This window comes from Mesoplodon densirostris, chromosome 2, assembly GCF_025265405.1.
Source record: "Mesoplodon densirostris isolate mMesDen1 chromosome 2, mMesDen1 primary haplotype, whole genome shotgun sequence".
Lineage (NCBI taxonomy): Eukaryota > Metazoa > Chordata > Mammalia > Artiodactyla > Ziphiidae > Mesoplodon > Mesoplodon densirostris.
The window spans coordinates 118,853,906-118,873,456 of NC_082662.1; the positions used below are offsets into that span (position 1 = coordinate 118,853,906).

Here is a 19,551-nt window from a genome sequence, read left to right on the forward strand (position 1 = left end):
TTCAAAATAGATTTCGCCAATCTCCTGGGCCCCAGAAACAAATATCAGTAATGCAGTCGAGAAATATCTACTTTTAAGTAGCATAATTTTCTAGTGAGACCACTGGAGAAAAATGGTTGCAAAATGACCCTTAAGTAGCTGAGAAAGTTGGCTGGCGATATACAAACATTAGATATAAGGCATTTAGATTGAATATACTATCTGCCAAAAGTGATGATTTGGGATTTAGAAAAGTTGAATTCAAGCCACTCTGTTTTCCAATAAGATAGAGAGGCCATTTCTGGTTAGTGACAATAAAATTATATCACCAGCATAGAGAATAGTTACTTTTATACTTTTCATAATAGGGGTATATGCAGCTAGAACATGCACAAATTGTTTCAAATCATTAAGAAACAAATTAAAAAGAAAGGTTGGAAGAAGCAGAAGCAGAACACAGTCTCATTTTTTAAAGACTGAAATTATTATCTGATCTTTTAGGAGACTCTTCTCATGACTATTTGCTGTGGTCGAAAGTTCAGGTTGAACACGAACATTAGTTATCAGATCTTGCATCCCAGCTGTGTTGAATGTCTTCTGTTTGGCCTTCTCCATCCCCTCTCCACACTTCTCCCTACTGCTCTGTGCTGCCAGAAGGCTGAACTGTATGGGCGGCATCAACAAGCTCCCTTTCCCTCTCACTTCTAGAGGAGTTCAGTCAATGAGAGGCATTAGCAGGAGATGAGAGGATAAGAAGATAGAAAGGTTAGACTATCTGTCCCCCTAGTTTCTTCCCTGCCTGGCCACCATGGGTTGGTTTCATTCCCTAAACAAAGGCTATACCTAATGTCAGGCACCCCTCTCCATATAGCTGTACTCTTCAAATTCCAGTAAGCCCTCACTTCCTTTGATCATTCAGGCTTGTGAGTTGCAATGTTTCCAAGGTACTATACCAACCTTTGTAGGTTTTCCTCAACCTTGCCCATACCTTTGTATATAGTTCCTTTCTCAACTTCTCTTTAGTTATTCAGTTTGTATGGACATCTCTTTCCTTACAAGCCGTGACTGATACACCAGTCCATTACTAGTTTTTATGGACAAAGACCAAAACAAGATCAATTACATTTATAAGCCATCTTAAATCTATTCTTGAAGATTTTTCCAACACATGATAGCATGGTTAATGATGGAATATTTTACCTAAGCCCAACCTGTTCTTCATAGAAAATATTAGTCAGAAAAAAATCCAGAACTATAATTTATGAAAGACAAAACGAGCACAACATTTATATGAAAAGCCCACCAAAATAACTGCTTTATGATTTGATAGAGAAATACTGTCTTTTTTTAAAAAGCAGGGGAAGGAAGACTTCAACCAGATAAAATTAATGAGAGTAAACAAATTAGCTCCCAATCACAGCAGAATTTGAGCAGTTCTGGTAGTGAAAAGTCTTCAGAAACCACTTTGTAAGTAAGTACTACATGAGGAAGTATAACCAGAATCTAAATGGTGAAGAGACTTGCTCTCCCAAAGATTAGTGCAATCATTCTTGAGTTAAAGACCTTGCAGCTGCCCTACCCACCACCACCATGGTGCAGTGAATGAACAAAATCCTCACAATCAGGCAGAACTGCCTTCAAACCTTTCCAAGTCAAATCATTTATAAAGTAGGGAAAACAGTATCTCCATTGTAGGGTAGTTGGGACGACCATATAGAAAAATACATATTAAGTACCTAGCACAGCGTCTGATGCATTAAAGTTGCTCAACAAATGGAAATTCAAAGACAAAACCAACAAAAGGAAACCAAAGACTTATAACCCAAGATCAGCCTGAAAATCAGCAAGTGGATCAGGAAAAAAAAAAATAAAAATGGGAAGAAATAGGTTGTTGATAATGTATCCACCCACCCACCCCCAGTCTCCCATGTATCATGAATATTTTGAGGACCTTTGTAATAGATGAATTCCCTTCTCAAAGGGACTGTAGGGAATAGTCACCTAAGGACTATTCTCATTCCCCATCCTGAAAGAGCTTCTACCTTTTTTCTTCTTCCACCATTTTATGTTTCGAGGTTAACTAACTTTTTTTTCCCAGTGTACCATAGTGATCATTTCTTGCTATCACAAACTATCCTGGAGGCCAGCAGGATCAAATGGGTACTAGACTGAAGTAGGCAACTCACTAGTAGTTGTGGTGCCCTTCCAATTGCCCAAGAGTTCCTCTGGTACCTTGTTTTATTTTTTATTTTTTATTTTTTTTGCGGTATGCGGGCCTCTCACTGTTGTGGCCTCCCCCGTTGCGGAGCACAGGCTCCGGACGCGCAGGCTCAGCGGCCATGGCTCACGGGCCCAGCCGCTCCGCGGCATATGGGATCCTCCCAGACCGGGGCACGAACCTGTATCCCCTGCATCGGCAGGCGGACTCTCAACCACTTGCGCCACCAGGGAGGCCCTGGTACCTTGTTTTAGAAATGTCCTAAATGTAGCGCCCAACTGGGTTCTCTTCTTCATTTTTTGAGACCATTACCATCTGAGTGATGAAACATTGCCTTTGCCTGGGTTGACAACATCCTTGACCCAAAAGCAAGATCATCATTTTCTCACAAAAAGCATATCTTCCTTTGTATGTCTTGGGTTATGTCAGAGACAGGTTACTGACTCTACTTCTGGATGGAATTCATATTTTAAGAGCAATTTGTAAGACAAAGAGGTACTTCAGCAGAATCCTGGGAAATGGGAGTAAGAACAGATTATTTTGACAAGTGAGAGAGGAAGAGTATTCCAGAGACTGAGCCAGTGCACAATGTGTTACAAAAATCAATGAAAGCACATATGAAAGAACCCTGAAGACAGATCAATTCAGAAATTCTGTCCTATCACTGGAGTTGGCTTACAGATCCCTAACCCTGCAATCATAGACCCAATTTTCCCAGTTTTCCTAACCCTGGAGTTGCTGTTCCATGATCCCAAGGCCAAGGTCCCAGTGAATTCCTCAGTGAAATGCTGCATGGTGAACAGAGTGAACTCAAGTAGAAAGGAATCAACATATAATGAATACCTACCATGTGCCAGGCATTGCATAGCATATTTTTATACATATTATCTCAGTTAATCCTGATAGTAATAGCATAAAATAGACAATATAATCCTATTCCACAGGTACAGAAACAAAGACTCTGAGAAGTTAGGTAACTTGCCCAAAGTTCAGTTTTAGAACTGCAATTGCACCAAATCTCCCTGTTTCAGAACCCAATCTCATTTCTCTATTCTACCACATGTTCATCAAGGACTTCATCCATTATTCAGCATCTTTACATACAGGTGAGAAGATAATGTGTTACATATCTATAACACATTATCTTCATTCCATCATCAGTTCTTCAAGTTGTACACAAAGCTATCAAGAGAGCATCAATAACTTTCAGAAATCCATGTAATACAATGTCATCCTCCCTTTCTACAATTTACTAGATATAACTGGATGCTTAGTAACAGACACCTGTACTGGCCATCTATTGCTGCATAATAAACCATCCCTTGGGGCTTCCCTGGTGGCGCAGTGTTTGAGAGTCTGCCTGCTGATGCAGGGGACACGGGTTCGTGCCCCAGTCCGGGAAGATCCCACATGCCGCAGAGCAGCTGGGCCCGTGAGCCATGGCCGCTGAGCCTGTGCATCTGAAGCCTGTGCTCTGCAATGGGAAAGGCCACAACAGTGAGAGGCCCGCATACCAAAAAAAAAAAAAAAAATCCCCAAATTAGTGGCTTAAAACAACAATTTATTGTATCACATGATTCTACGAATATTGGGACCATTCTTTATTAGTCTTGCCTGGGCCCACTGATGAAGCCATATTTAGCTGATGGATTGGTTGGGTACAGGGTTAAATTGGGACAATTTGAGGTGACAGGGCCACTCTCTGCATGTGGTCTTTCATCAGACTTCTTCACAGCATGGTGATCTCAGGGCAGCTTCCAAGAGGACAAGGCCCAGTGCAAAAGCACTTTTCAAGCCTCTACTTGCATCACATGTGCTGATGTCCCATTGACCAAAGCAAGTCTTTTTTTTTTTTTTGCGGTATGCGGGCCTCTCACTGTTGTGGCCTCCCCCGTTGCGGAGCACAGGCTCCGGACGCGCAGGCTCCGGACGCGCAGGCTCAGCGGCCATGGCTCACGGGCCCAGCCGCTCCGCGGCATATGGGATCCTCCCAGACCGGGGCACGAACCCGTATCCCCTGCATCGGCAGGCGGACTCTCAACCACTTGCGCCACCAGGGAGGCCCCAAAGCAAGTCTTATAGCCAAGCATAGAGTCATTGTATAGCCAGGGGCATGGATACCATAGGGCATAATATATTGAGGGTTATTACTATAACAAGGTACCACAGTCTTCTCCCTGGACCTAGTGATTCACATCCCTCTTATTTGAAACTATCAAGAGCTCATCCAATCATGGCATCAAACTACAAGTCCAGGATCTCCTGATCTGGCTCAGGTCCAGATGTGGTTGAGGCTCCTCAAGGGCAATTCCTCATGTAGCTTCTCAGGTGTGGTTTCTCACCATTCAGGGACTCATGGACAGAAAAAACAACTTATCTGCTCTACACATACCCAGCATACAACTGTGAGAATGGAATACCCAATAGGCACTGCCATTTATAAGGGGGAGGAACAGGGAGCCACATAGCAGCCACTGGTCCATAGCAATTCTGAAATCCAGCCAGACAAATGTTGCAGAGCCTCCTACTCTGAGTATGGGAAATGGTTCTTTGCTAGAGCCTAGTTTTATTCGCTGGAAGTGGTTAGCTCTGCCCTCTGAAGCGGTCTTCTTTTTCAATAAGAAATAGCCTTTGTTTGCAGCTGAGTAACTTTCTCAGCTTGCTTCCTGCATGCTTTGGTCTAAACTGGCCCAGTTCCTTTATAAACTTTGTGGACTTTCCACACACCAGGTTATAGTTCATTTCATTAGACAAAAGCTATACTAACAATTATTTTTAAGATGGGCCTCTACTTTGCTCAGCATGTCAAGGTGCTACGGGAAAAATGCCCTTAAGATTCTTGGAAGCCCTTTTATCTAGCTAAGAGAGTCTGGTAGACACCATGTAAAATCTTACTGTGGTCTTCACAGAGTCTTATAGCCACACTCTTGATTTGATCTGTATCCTGAGGTCATTTCTTACTTTGAGAATTTTTTGCAGGTTGAAGAGACTGGAAATGTGAAATGGTTTTAGTTCCCAGCTCAGCATATCCTGGACCCTCCATATGTACTTTAAATTCTGCTTACAAATGGAGCAGTTCTTTAGTTTCTCTCTCCTCATATTCTATTATATATAACTTTTAAAAAGTTAATTGACCCCCTCAGCATTCTAAGTGGAAATCTTAAGCCACACCCACAACTTGATTAAGTACATTCTCTGTCTTCCAATTACTGGAGGTAACAGTGTTGCCAGTTGTGTCACTATTATATACTATGGGGTGCCCTTTATCAGCCTCCAGTAACAGTTTCCTCTCAGGTGTTCTGGTCTCCACCAGCACTCTAATTGCTGTCCCTATAACCTCTGCCAGACCCTCAGTCCCAAAGCCAATGCTACATAGTTTAGGTTTTTAATACAGCAACGTGCCACTTCTGCATATCAATTTTTATATCAGTTTTCCATCTCGGTAGCAAACTCTTCCAAAACTTACTTGACCTCATGATTATCACTATTCCATGTTAGCTGGATCATTCTTCTGCTGGTCATGTCTTGCGTCACTGATGCAACTGCACTCAGCTGGGAGGGTTGCCCTTGATTATTGGACTTAACTGGCCTCTCCTACCACATAGTATTTAATGCTGGGCTTCTTCATTGCATGGTGGTCTCAGGGTTCTAGGAGGACAAGCCTCAATGTGCAAGTGCTTATCAAATCTCTGCCTCCATCACATTTGTTTATGTCCATTGGCCAAAGCAAGTCACGTGGCTGAGCCCAATGTCAATGTGACAGAAGAATGTATAAGGGTGTGGATACTGGTAGGTATGACTCATTGGGGTCATGGTTATAACAATCTTCTACAGCACTAAAATGTAAGTTTGGGGTTTTTCTCTGTATCTTCATTCAAGTGTATAGCCCAGTATATTTTGTTTACCTAGGCATATCTGGTATATATTTGTTTAACTGAATGGAAGAGGCACAGAGTTTTGGAAACAAAAGGACCAGAAAGGCTAAGACTACTATATCCTTGGAGATCAAAATACTATAAAACAAAGCTAACCACTAAAAGAAATTTCTTCCCACCATCTTTCCACATTCTTGTGAATCAAATATATTTCTGCCCAAAGACGGTCTTTAGAGTGTCATGAATTTCAAATAAATAAAGCTCACTGATTAATCTTGTTTCTATTATGGTTTATAAGCAATCCCAGAAATAAATTATATATGTATCTGAAAATTTTCTGATCTTAAACAACTGTGTGAACATCAGAATAATCACATAGTGTATATTCCTCAGTGTTTGCACAAGAGAAAAGAAATTGAATAGAATTATTGGCATTTCAAACCCAGTATTTGAATTTTCCTTAGATCAGACATGAAACTTGACTTGTCTTTCTCATCTGAGGGGATATAGGTATATTTAGTTTTTTACTAAAATAAAGAGAATCAGGAACGTGTTTTAATGGCCTCAAAAGTTCTCTTCCCATCAATCATTTTCTCCAGAAGAGGTTGGGATTTTTCATCAATAGTAGTGGGTAGGGCTTCCCTCGTGGCGCAGTGGTTGAGAGTCCGCCTGCCGATGCAAGGGACACGGGTTCGTGCTGTGGTCCAGGAAGATCCCACATGCCGCGGAATGGCTGGGCCCGTGAGCCATGGCCACTGAGCCTGCGCGTCCGGAGCCTGTGCTCTGCAACGGGAGAGGCCATAACAGTGAGAGGCCCGCGTACCGCAAAAAAAATAATAGTAGTGGGTAATGACGAACACATTTTGAAACTCTCTTGATTAATGATTCCTTGCCTTCAAGGATTGATAGGCCATAATACTCTGTGCTAAAAGACACATTCTTCCCTTGTTACCAATTGTGATTCTAAGAATCCAGATATGTTTGCTCTATTTTTCCCCCATGAAGCAGAATATCCCATCAAAGTGTGACAAGAGGATTCACTGAGACTTTTATTTGCATGTGGTGGTTTTCTGTTCTGTTTCATTTGTTTGCTTGTTGGCTTGTTACACTATTTAACCCTCTGCCTAAGTTTCCAGTCCTAGCACTGCAAATGATGTTCCTACCCCAATCTAGGGCACAGCGGGAGGAATTCTTGAGCCTATTCTTTGGGACCAGATGGGGTCACTAAAGCATTCCAAGCTGAGGGCAGAGAGGAATGGATATCCTTTTTAGTCTCCAATTGAAACACCTACTACCAATTAGTCCTGATAAGCACATAGAGCCTACTGTGACGACGATGACAACAAGAGCCAACGTTTATTGATCTCTCGCTGTGCCAAGCGTTGTTCAAAGCACTTTACATGGATTAACTCATTTAATCCTCACAACTCTATGAGGTAGGTGTTATGACTATCTCTTTGTAGAGGAGGGCACTGAGGTGTAAAGCAATTTATTCGGGGTCATATAGCTTTAACTGGATGAGTCGGGATTTGAACCCACCATCAACTCTATTGCTTCAAAGAATCTGGTTCATGCAGAGCTCAAAATTCCTTCCTGTATCTAGGACCTTGGGACTGTACCTTCAGCACCAAGTCACTGACATTTATACATGCATGATGTTAGTTGATCTATCTTTCTGATGATTCGCACAAGCTCTTAAAAGAAAGGCAATTATAGAAGCTTCTGGCCAGTCATATAAGGCCAGTGAATCTCAGCCTAGGTTCTTTTATCCTTTCCTGTCTGGGCATCTACATTCTCCTGAAACTTGAATGGGATTGGTACCCAGACCACTATCTCTGAAGATATCTCACGGCCTCCAATCCCACAGAGTTGGAACCCTTATGAGACGTGCACCCTCCTCAGCCTCCAACACTATGTCCTGAGGACACACAGTCAATCAAAATCTGTTTCCTGAGGATCTACCACATGCCAGTTTCCATGGTAGGCACAGAATATAGACCTGCATACGGGGAGCTTTAGCCCTGACTTCCAATTTGAGAAACATGATTAATTTGGGGGAAATACCAACCTGGAAGTATTAGAGGGGATTTTTCAGAAAGAGTCTAACTAAACCACCTTTCTGGTCCCTTCCAACCCCACTCCCATCTTCTTGATGTCTCTCTAAGGCAAGCATTTATTAGTTTGATTTCAACACACACTTGTACCTGTAATTACTATATAATGTCTGTTTACTTTTTTAAATGAAAATGAATTTAAATTAATCTTGCTTTGTGAATTTCAAGGCACCCCCTGAGATAAATGAAGACACTCCAGTGTGTCATCAAACCAGTGCTGGGAATCCTTGCTCTAAAAAGTAGAGAAACAAGGAGCTTCAAGGAGCCAGAGGGGAGAAATGTATATAGGTATAAAGATAGCACATAGTAAAGAGAGAGTTTTATATTATTATTATATATTAATATAAAATTAATTAATATAAATTAATTAATTTTATTTAATTTAATTTTATTTAATTTTTTTTTTTCAGTACACGGGCCTCTCACTGTTGTGGCCTCTCCCGTTGCGGAGCACAGCCTCCGGACTCACAGGCCCAGTGGCCATGGCTCACAGGCCCAGCCGCTCCACAGCGTGTGGGATCTTCCCGGACCGGGGCACGAACCCGTGTCCCCTGCATCGGCAGGAGGACTCTCAACCACTGCGCCACCAGGGAAGCACAGTGAATTATATATTACTGTGAATTATATATTATTGTGAATTATGTATTATATATATTAAGTGAATAATAATATAAAATAATAATTATATTTATTAATTATATAATTAATATTAATTAATTAATATAATACATATTAATTATATATTAAGTGAATTATATATTATTCACTTATACACACACACACACACACACAAATACGTATGAAAGGTGGTGCACCCAAATGTAGTTATCTTTAGGTGAATTGTCTGTTGTAAACTTAGCATCAATGCCCCTCATTATTAAGACCTCTGTACCACAGAGGAGATGTGGGGAACAATATTTCCAAAACAGAGAAGCCATTTTTTTCCAGAGATAACAAATGCATAAGCAGATGAGAGGTTCAGAACAGCCTTGGGATTCCCCACATTAGTGCTACAGACTGAGATAATTGGTGGGAATTTTCTAGAAGTTCTTGAGCTTTATAGTGGAGTGGCTTCCAGGCAAGGTCTTTGAGAGTCTGTCACTTAGATGTCATAGGCTAAAATCCCCTGGGACCTTTGCTACAACAGTCCATCTAACAGGTGTGTAAGCCTCTAATTTCTTATATCACTTCCCTTCATACTTGAAGAACATAGAGTGTCTTCTTTGAACACTAATATAAATAGGTAATAGGTAATCATTTTTTTTCTTTTTGTGTGTATATATGTTAATGCTTTTAAAATAAAAATATGATATTTGTATAATAAAGCAATAAATGCTTTCAAATATTTTCATTATATGATGTAATAAATGTTTTCATAGAGATGCTACAGAAGCACGATACAAAACATAAATTGTAAGGGCACAGGAAAGGCTTCCTAGAGAGAGTGCTGTGTTCCAAACTGAATCTTGAGGGAGGTGAGGAGTTGCTGCAGGGTAAAGGTAAGAACAGGACAGGTAAAGGGAATAGCATGTGCAAAGGCATGAGAGAGGGCTCTACTCTTTGCTTTGTGTGATGGAGACACACATTGTTGCAGAGGAATGAGGTAAGATGAAGCTGAAGAGAGAAGCAAGAGGCCTCAGCCTGGAGGGCTTTTTATGCCAGTCTACAAATGTTGGGATTTTTTTTTCTTGAAGGCAATAGGAAGAGCTGGGAAAGTAAGGTCTGTGTTCTATGAAAGGCACCGTAACTGCACAGAGGGGAAACGTGTAATGGCAGGAATAATGGGGGCCAGTCCACAGAGCCACGGAGGTGATGGGTCCTAAGGAGATTGCAGAAGGATGGAATCTGGGTGGGAGGAATTTCTGTTGGGGGGTTGAGAGGATGTGATGGGAGGTGGTCCAATGGCTCCTTCTCCTCTTCCCAAAACTGGAGGGAGGCTGGCACACTTAAATTGAAGGATGATAAATCAGGTAATTTCAGTCATGGTTGGAACGTACTTTAAAGGTGGAGAGAGTGGAAAGTGATGTTTCAAGAGTTCCTCCAGAAAGGAAATCTGGGAGCCAAGCCCTTTCTCGGAACAAAAACAGGAAATTCACAACGTACATGTAAGCATATTTTTCTTGGATAACTTCCTAACCAGTAGGTAAAGCAGTAGATTGTTCCAACCAGGGACAGTTGGGTGTTTGTAATTGACCTCAGGCTTTTACCCAGGCCAGTTAAGTCTCTTTGAGGCTTCTCACTGTGCTCCTCTGCCTACAGCCCTGCTCAGCCAAAGACACCTGGAGATATCAGGCATCACCTCTTGTGATCAGGCTGTGTTTTAGGTGCTACCAATGTCTGTCCAGCAAAGGGAAAACAGAGCTGCAGGACAAAGTTTTTACAGCAGGACTTCTCAGGCATAGGTGTGCATGTGAACCACCTGGGATCCCACAGGTCTGGGATGGGGTCTGAGATTCTGCATTTCTCACAAGCTCCCAGGTGATGCGATGCCGCTCAACTGTGGATCACACTTTGAGAAGCACTGGTCTAAAGGTGGTTGGAGGATAAGCCAGGAGGTTGGGGAGGTGCCTAGAGGGGATGAGATAGTGACAATTCCTGCGCTCCATGGATTCACTGTATTTGTTGCATCTGCCCTGGAAAACGGACCTGTGTGGTCTAGAGTTTTGAAGACTGGAAGACTTAAAGGGGAAAAGAGACAAGAAATAAGACCGCCTTTTAGAAAGCTCAAAGCTCTAGTATTGCAACCAGCATATTAAAAATAAGAAAATAAAGCAAGTAAATAAGGCATCTGTATTAGTTTTTTATTACTGTGTATTACTGTGTAACCAATTGCCACAAACTTAGTGGCTACAAAAATACCCATTTACTATCTCACAGTTCTGTAGGTCAGAAGTCCAGTTACAGGTTAGCTGGATCCTCTGCTCAGGGTCTCATCAGGCTGAAATGAAGATGCCAGCTAGGCTGCAACTCTCATCGGAGGCCCCAGGTCCTCCTCCAAGCTCATTCATTTGGCAGAATTCACTTCCTTGCAGTTGTAGGACTGACGCTTCTGCTTTCTTAGTAGCTGTCAACTGGGAATCACTCTCCGCTCCCAGGGCCACCTTACTGAGTGGCCCCCTTTTGCCGTGTAACATGACATAATCATGGGAGTGATAGCCTCTCATCGAAGGGTATAGGTCATTTGGGCCCATCTTAGAATTCCACTAAGAGTGAAGTAAGTCAGAAAGAGAAAAACAAATACCGTATACTAATGCACATATGTGGAATCTAAAAAAACGGTACTGATGAACTTAGTGGCGGGGCAGGAATAAAGATGCAGATGTAGAGAATGCACTTGAGGACACAGGAGGGGAAGGGGAAGCTGGGATGAAGTGAGAGAGTAGAATTGACATATACACACTACCAAATGTAAAATGGATGGCTAGTGGGAAGTGGCTGCATAGCACAGGGAGATCAGCTTGATACTTTGTGACGACCTACAGGGGTGAATAGGGAGGGTGGGAGGGAGGCTCAAGAGGGAGGGAACATGGGGATATATGTATACATATAGCTGGTTCATTTTGTTGTACAGCAGAAACTAACACAACATTGTGAAGCAATTATACTCCAATAAAGATGTGAAAAAAAAATTCCACTAACCACAGCATCCTATGATAATACTTCACATTAGAGATATATCAGCATAAGTGTAATTTCTTCATTTATTCCCATCTGGCTCTAAATCATCCTATGATGATGGTGATAGCAGAAGTAGCTTCCATTTGTGAGCACCAATTACGTGCCAGCACTTTGCTACACACTTTACATATTCCTAGCTTATTTAACCATATCAATAATCCTTAATAATCTATATCACTATAGACATCTGAAACGGATACCTAGAAATTTAAAGTAACTTGGTCCAGGTCACACAGTTCAGTGACCCAGTGACATTTGATAGTGTGGATTGAGTCAGTCTGGACCAACTGAGTAACTCAATGAGGTGAGTTTCCTCACCCAGAAATGGAGAGGTTAAACCCGAAGATCTCTGAGGTCCTTTCCAATTTTTACAATTATGCAGTGAAAATTGCAATGCCAAGATTTTCAGTAATTTCTTCCTTTCGGATCCAAGGCAAAGCAAAGTTTGTAGCAGCATGAATGTTAGAAGTGAGATAGTTCATCAAAACTGTTCTCATCGCAAAGGTGTCTCTTACCTAACTGAAACCAAAGCCCCCAAGTCCATCTCCAGCTCCAGCTCCCCTAATCATAGCTTCCAGTATAAGGCACCACCCCCCTAACATCCCAACGGGAAGTCTCAATGTGCCCCTGGAATGGTCTAAAGAAAAAACATAATATTAAATGCCATGAAGGTGATAGAATTGTCAGAAGTACAAGAAATCAACTAGTAAATTGTGAGCTATCAGTCATGGTATGTTCTGTAACAGTATACAAATCACAAATACAAAAGAAAAAAGAAAGAGCAAGCGAAACAAGGAAAAGCTATCAGGCTTTCAGTGCCATCTTGTGGAAAGACGTATATTAAAATGTCCAAGGGAAGCTGACCACACCCCAGATCATGTCAAAGCCTCTACACTTGACACCAATGTGCATCCAGTAGACAGCAGGATAGCATCACCATTTGTTTGTAGGCAATGGTGCTGATTGGTAGAGGGTCCATTCTGATTGCTTGCCTCCTGTGCCATGGTCAGTTATTAAATAATTTTTATATTGTCCCTAACTACACAAATACCACATAAAACCTCCATACCTCCCACACCATTAACACCCAAAACCCACACCCAAACTATTCTGCTTGGTTCTTCTACACAGCATGGTTCTCCAGATGTGGAAAATTTGCACTGACCTATCTCAACACCCTATCCCCCAAAAACACACAGGCACACTTAGACTACAACTGCTTATAGTATAACTTTTACTTTGAAAAATAAACTTGATTTTATTTCGCTTCTTAAGTTTATTAGAAATTATTTCTCTTCTTTCCTTTTATCTGAATATTCCCATCTGTATTGGTTTCCTATTTGCTGCATAAGAAATTACCCCGAAATTTGATGGCTTAAAATAATCAATATTTATTATCTCATAGTTTCTGTGGGTAAGAAATTCAAGGGAGGATTAGCTGGGTGATTCTGGCTCAGGGAATCTGTGAGGTTATTGTCAAGGTGTTGGGCAGGTCATCTAAAGTCTTGATGGGGCCAGAGGATCCACTTCCAAAATAGCAAGTTCTTGTACGTGATATTGGTATGAAGCCTCCCCACATGGATCTCTCATTAGACTCCTTGAGTGTCCTCCTAATATGGCAGCTGGGCTGTTAAACCAGCCCTATCAATGTGGAAAAGACATGAGATGGTCTTTGAGGTTGGCTACCACACCATCCCTTCTGTAACTCAATTTCCAGATCATTGGGTCCCAGGTGTGAAATGTGTTTAGACAAAAGATCATAACATTTAAGACACTGAGAGCTCTGACTACAGCCCAAGGGCCACAGGAACCCAAACCCAAGCAATCCTCTGCCTTGGTGGGACACAGGGACCTACTTGGAGAAAGGAATCTCTGTCTCTGGTTTCACCTCCAACTGCCACTGGCATCAAGCCCTCAAGGAACTGGGGCCTCAACATCAAAGAGAATTAGGTCAAAACAGTCTTATCAGCTGGGGAAGGGGGAGCTAGGATGCTCTAAAACTGTTCTGTTGATCTTTCAAATAATGTTATTTCTAGTATTTCACAATGGGCAGAGAACAAAAGGGAACGAAGACAGCTGTCCTCATAAGACTTTTCTGGTGGTTCCAACCCAAGCTTATCTTTCCCCCACTGATTTCTCTTGTGCTTATTATTTTTACTGCACAATTAACTTTTCAATATATATCATCTGATTGTCTTTGATGAGTAATTTAGTACTTTATTACATGTTATGACAACAATTACTTTTGAGTCTAAATCCCCCTCAGCATGTTGTAAATTCCTTGAAGTCAGGGAAATTAAGCTTATCACTCAGCCCACCGTCAGTGTCAACAGATTGTTCTCCAGGAAAATATCTCCCTCAACACACTTACATACACACAAGATCAAATACATGCACACAACAGGAGCAGGGCTCTGCAAAGAGCAAGGCTTATTTTTCCCTTTTTACAAAACAGTAATTAGACTTAGCCAGGATCATACTGACACAGTCATTCTCTCCTTAAAAGCACACACATGTACAAAGTACATCTCAAGAAGGTGCTACACCACACTCAAATAGTCCTCAAACTCATGCAATTAAAAAGACACACAAACACCCCAGCAGGAAGAAAGATTTCCTTCCGGCCCATCAACAACAAGCTGACACCGGCTGCAGCCAATGAAGAACCATCACAGCCCTCCTCAATTCTTCCTTTCCTCTATAAAAGCAAGCCCCTCTCCTCTGTTCCCAGAACCTGTTTATGGTTTGCCATAGTTTGCTTGTCCCGAATTGCAATTCTCTACTATTCCTGAATAAACTCACTTTGCTGGTGGAAAAAAAAAAGACACATAAACACACATTGTCACATAGTCCTGGAGACTCGCCTACACTCCCAGAAATGTACCTTCACAGTCTTGCCTATGCATTCTACTTATTTTTTCATTCATTTAACAATTTTGAGCACTGTGTATCAGGCTCTGTATTAGATGTGTGAAATCTGAAGATGGAATGATGCCTTCTTGGCTCTGACACAGATAACCCCAATCCAATAAACTAACTGCTATCCTAGGAGCACATATTTATATAAAATGAGATGGGAGTATGGAGATTAAATCTTACTGAACGTCAGGTAACACAGAAGAGAAAGGAAAAGAAGCTCAGTATTGCATGAGGTTGGAGGCTACGTGCGGGCAGCTGACATTGTTTAGTTGCAGGGATCCTAGCCAGGAAACCATCAGAAAGGAGTTTTTCTTTCAGTGTGAGGCCCCCTGGGCCCAAGACAGAAAATTAAATAATATTCTTGACAATGGGACACAGACCAAGGCAGGGATCCCTTCACCTGGGGCCTGTTGGAAGCCAGAGGCAGAGCAGTAAAGAGGGAGGAATTCCTACAAAGGAAGCCCAGGTGGGCTGATGGATGCACTTCCAACCTCTGCAGAGACCCACGCGGGAATCTCTGTCTCCCCCCCAGAAATGTCTTCTTTCTGAAGAAGATGGGCTTTGAGCTGGATCTCAAGGAGGCAAGGAAGGGGTATAGGGTAGTGGAGAGAGATGTGGGAAGTTTTCCCCTTATGAGTGAGGGAGCGAAGAAAAGAGAGCAAGGAAAAGGGACTAAGAAAAGTTCAACCTGAAAGGAGCAAGTGCTAGAGTCTTGTCTCCAGAGGCAGTGCAGCCAGAAATCCTGAGCAAGGGATTGAGAGGAGTTGCTGCGAGGGGAGAAGGGGTGACTGGTGGCTGAAGGGCACAATAGGAATACATTGGGATGGGCTAGAAAGAGTCATAGGTAGTTGTGTGGGAAATGGAAGTGCAGACAGGAAGGGCTTAATCAGGGCTGTGATTGTACAGAAGAAAGGGAAAGGGTAGATTTGGCAGCTCCTGGAACCTGGGGGGAGTAGGCAGAGGCGATGCTTCAGAGTTGCCGGGGTAAATGGTAAGTGCATGTTCCACAGGGTCAGAGCAGGCTTTGATCTTTGGAGGAAGAAAAATTCCTTTTCATTTTGCTGGAACCAAATGTGTTTTTCAGGGGTAGATGGGGACAGAAGGAGGGAAGTACATCTTCATGACTAGGTACCCTGGGCTTGGAATGAGAGAGACCTTGGCTCAACCAGCCCAGCTACTTACTAGCTATGTGTGCTTGACTAAGTTAACCAACTTCTTTAAGCCTCAGATTACTCATGTGCAAAAGAGATATAAAAATACCTTCCCGGGGCTTCCCTGGTGGCACAGTGGTTGAGAGTCCACCTGCCGATGCAGGGGACACGGGTTCATGCCCCGGTCCGGGAAGATCCCACATGCCGTGGAGCAGCTAGGCCCGTGAGCCATGGCCACTGGGCCTGCGCGTCCGGAGCCTGTGCTCTGCAACAGGAGAGGCCACAACAGTGAAAGGCCCACGTACTGAAAAAAAAAAAAAAAAAAAAAAAACCTTCCCAGTGTGGCTCTTCCAGAAAGCACCTGGCACAGGGCCTGGTACATAAGCAAATTCAATAAGGGTTAACTATTTTCATAATTATAATTAGTGTGATCACTAGAAGCACATTGTTCAAATGAGGATATGAACCAGTCAGATCACAGTTATGACACTGTATTCAGATCTAGTTCCTCACCTGCTATGAATGACACAGAGAAACTCTAGCCTCCCCAGGGAAGGGTGACTCACAGAACCTGAGAATTGGGAAATATGAAGAAAAATTAACAAATCCTGCAACTGTTTAACCCAGCTGAGGGGCATGAGGATAGTTAGGTAAAGAGGCAGTAACCTTCTATTTAACTTTAGAATACAATACCGTTTTGTTAAAGATTCTGGAGCCAGGCTGCTTGGTTTCAAATCCCCCGCCACCAGTCATCTCTTGGTCAAGTTCCTGAACCTCTCCAGAGCTTCAGTTTTCTCATCTATAAAATAGTTAAATAGATTACCCACCTCATAAGATTATTGTGGCAATTAAATCAGTTTGAAAAATACCTGGCACATAGTAAATGCTCAATTTGTTAATTCTTATATTGTTGTTGTTATTGCTATTATTATTACATAATTACTCTCCCGGGTACGATTTCAGGGCACCAGATGGCAGAAACCTTGTTTTTCTTTTTTAATAATTCCAGCAGTGGAAAAACAAGAATAGTCCCCCTGTACAGTGGCGATTCCCACTTACTGGACGAGTTCAAAAAGTCACTGATAATGACTTAGAGTTATTGTACAGAAGATTCCTCCCCCAAAGCGTATGTAGATTTGCCATCTCTTAAATCCTTGGGCATCCATTGTGAAGAAAGTTAAGACAAGGCCAGGCCCTTGGGCAGCAGGGGCAGTTGGCCAGTGATGCAATAACTCCCACCGACCGCCAGGGAGCAGCAGAGCTCGACCCGGGTTGCTTCATCCACAGAAAAGAATTCTTAATTCCTTCTAGGTGTTCTGTCTTGGCTGTTTGCGTGGTCCACCAATCCCCGTGCACACGGCTGCAGTAATCCCGCCCATTATTGACTATCCAACCAATCAACGAGTGTTCTGCTTGGAGCCGGACCAGAACGCTCCGACAGTCACTGGGAGCCAAGAATTGGGTGTTCTAGCCCCGCCCCCAGGCGGCTCGGCCAATCCCCTGAGGCGGAGCAGGACGACACCCAGGATGTGTCCCGAAGACCACGTGGCCCCAGGAGGCGCCAGTGCTAGGTAGGTGGAAGGTTACCCGGCCCGGGGGCGGTGCGGGACGGGCCGGCCTCGCCCCCGGTGACCCGCTGTTCTGTGCCCTCCGTCAGCCATGGGCGTGCAGCCCCCCAACTTCTCGTGGGTGCTCCCCGGCCGGCTGGCGGGGCTGGCCCTGCCCCGGCTCCCCGCCCACTACCAGTTCCTGCTGGACCAGGGTGTGCGGCACCTGGTGTCACTGACGGAGCGCGGGCCCCCGCACAGCGACAGCTGCCCCGGCCTCACCCTGCACCGACTGCGTATCCCAGACTTCTGCTCGCCGGGCCCAGAGCAGATCGAGCGCTTCGTGAAGATTGTCGACGAGGCCAACGCCCGGGGAGAGGTCAGTGGGCGGGGTTAGCGCCGGGAGGGAGGGACTTGGGAGGGGTCAGCGGGGACAAGCGGAGCTGGGGAGGTCGGGGCCAGGAATAACTTAGCTGGGTTCCGGGAGAGAGACTGGAGGAAGACGGCGGGGCCAGGAGACCATCGCAACCAGAACAGAAAGCCAAAGCGGGGCGGAGGCGGGGGTAAGGGGGGCGGGGCGGGGGGGCGGGGGTTCAAGGGGGAGGAGTATGAAGAGGCCCTGCAGTGTGAATTGGGCTCGAGGAAAGGCAACGAAGAACCAGCTGATGTTGTGAGTTGAGAAGGAGAAAGGGTGAACAGACTTGGGAGAGATGGGGGTTGAAGTCAGGGGGTATTGAGCAGTCTCCAGAGCAAGGTTCTGTCCAAATGTAATGGAGCCACATTTTAAAAAGGTCAACAAGAAGCAGGAGAAATTCATCTTGATAATATAATTTAACCCAGTAACTCCAAAATATCATTTCAACACATAAGCAATATAAAATAAATTCTTAACCAGATATTTATATTCTTCATTGTCCTACATCTTTAAAACCTGGCCGTATTTTACAAGTGAGGGTCAGGAGAGTGTTGGGAGGGCGTTGAGCCCCTCCCCACCCAGCTCCCCCTTCGCAGGCGGTGGGAGTGCACTGTGCCCTGGGCTTTGGCCGCACGGGTACCATGCTGGCTTGTTACCTGGTGAAGGAGCGGGGCCTGGCTGCAGGGGACGCCATCGCTGAGATCCGGCGCCTTCGACCCGGCTCCATCGAGACCTATGAGCAAGAGAAGGCGGTCTTCCAGTTCTACCAGCGAAGGAAATAAGGGACCTCAGCACTCTTCTGCCAGGCCCCCCGCGGCCCTGACCTGTGTGTTAGATGGGGCCAGAGACGCGGAAGTGAACTAAAAGTGCTAAGCCCTCCAGCGCTCGCTTGGCTGGCTCAAAAGACAGAAGTAGCCCTTCCCTGCAGGCAGGCCCTGGTAGGAGGATGGCTGGAGAAGCACCAATGTGGGGTGTCCCTCTGCCACTGCCTTGAATAAATAAAGAACCAGCTCACACTGCATAGCACTTTAAGTTTACAAAGTGCTCCCACACTTTGCGACTTTTTTTGCGCCTCACAATAGCCCCATAATAAAGGAAGACAGAAGGGCCATCCCTTCTTTGGATGAGGCGGCCAAGGCTCAGAAAGGCGCAAGGTTACACTTCTGGAAAGTGGAAGTATGGGCTAAGACTACAGCACATATTTTCAGCCTTTTAAAGATGCTGAAACTCTTATGTATCTGCTCTCTAATAATACTTGATGTGTCTTCTGGGGAGCTGGTCAATGAAAAGGAAACAAATCCCTGGCAGCCCAAGGTCTCTGATGCTCGCAGGCCAGGAGGACCCCTGTGTCCTCAGTCCAGGCCCGCATGCCCCACGTGTGTCATCCCTTTAGCCCTCTTAAGACAGAGAAGGCCTGGATGCTGTGCTCACAGATAATCACTGTCTCCATCTCCCAGGGGCTGGGTGCCTCTCCCCAGCCTCAGGCTGCTCCGCTCACCTGTGACCTCCAGCCCATTATGCTGCCCCACAGCCTGAGGCTGAGGAATGCCAGAACCCAGCCTCTCTGGGCAGGTATGCAGAGGATATTTGATGATTAAATGAAGACATTCAAGGCTGTGAACCTTGGCCATGTTTCTCAGATGTTACCTTCACTT

General features: G+C 44.1%; 1 protein-coding gene and 1 long non-coding RNA gene across 3 annotated transcripts; one reads left to right on the top strand and one right to left on the bottom strand.

Moving 5' to 3' along the window:
* Nucleotides 1–4,267: 4,267 nt before the first annotated feature.
* On the bottom strand, nt 4,268–17,996 carry LOC132484338 (uncharacterized). Of its 2 annotated transcripts, none has more exons than XR_009531169.1 (3): nt 17,708–17,996; nt 16,628–16,733; nt 4,268–6,855 (listed from the first exon to the last, which is right to left on the bottom strand). It is a non-coding gene; the product is annotated as an uncharacterized LOC132484338 (long non-coding RNA). The 2 variants fall into 2 exon arrangements; XR_009531170.1 differs by having other exon boundaries at nt 17,764–17,995.
* Nucleotides 17,449–18,944, top strand: DUSP23 (dual specificity phosphatase 23). Its single transcript, XM_060090793.1, has 3 exons — nt 17,449–17,505; nt 17,592–17,860; nt 18,493–18,944. The coding sequence occupies exons 2-3, from the start codon at nt 17,594–17,596 to the stop codon at nt 18,676–18,678; spliced, it is 453 nt and encodes a 150-aa protein (XP_059946776.1). The 5' UTR covers nt 17,449–17,505; nt 17,592–17,593; the 3' UTR covers nt 18,679–18,944.
* The last annotated feature ends 607 nt before the right edge of the window (nt 18,945–19,551 follow it).

Coding starts and splice junctions, on each gene's coding strand:
- DUSP23 (XM_060090793.1), top strand. CDS start 17,594: ATGGGCGTGCAGCCCCCCAACTTCTCGTGGGTGCTCCCCGGCCGGCTG. Junction 17,861..18,492: donor AGGCCAACGCCCGGGGAGAG/GTCAGTGGGCGG, acceptor CCCCCTTCGCAG/GCGGTGGGAGTGCACTGTGC.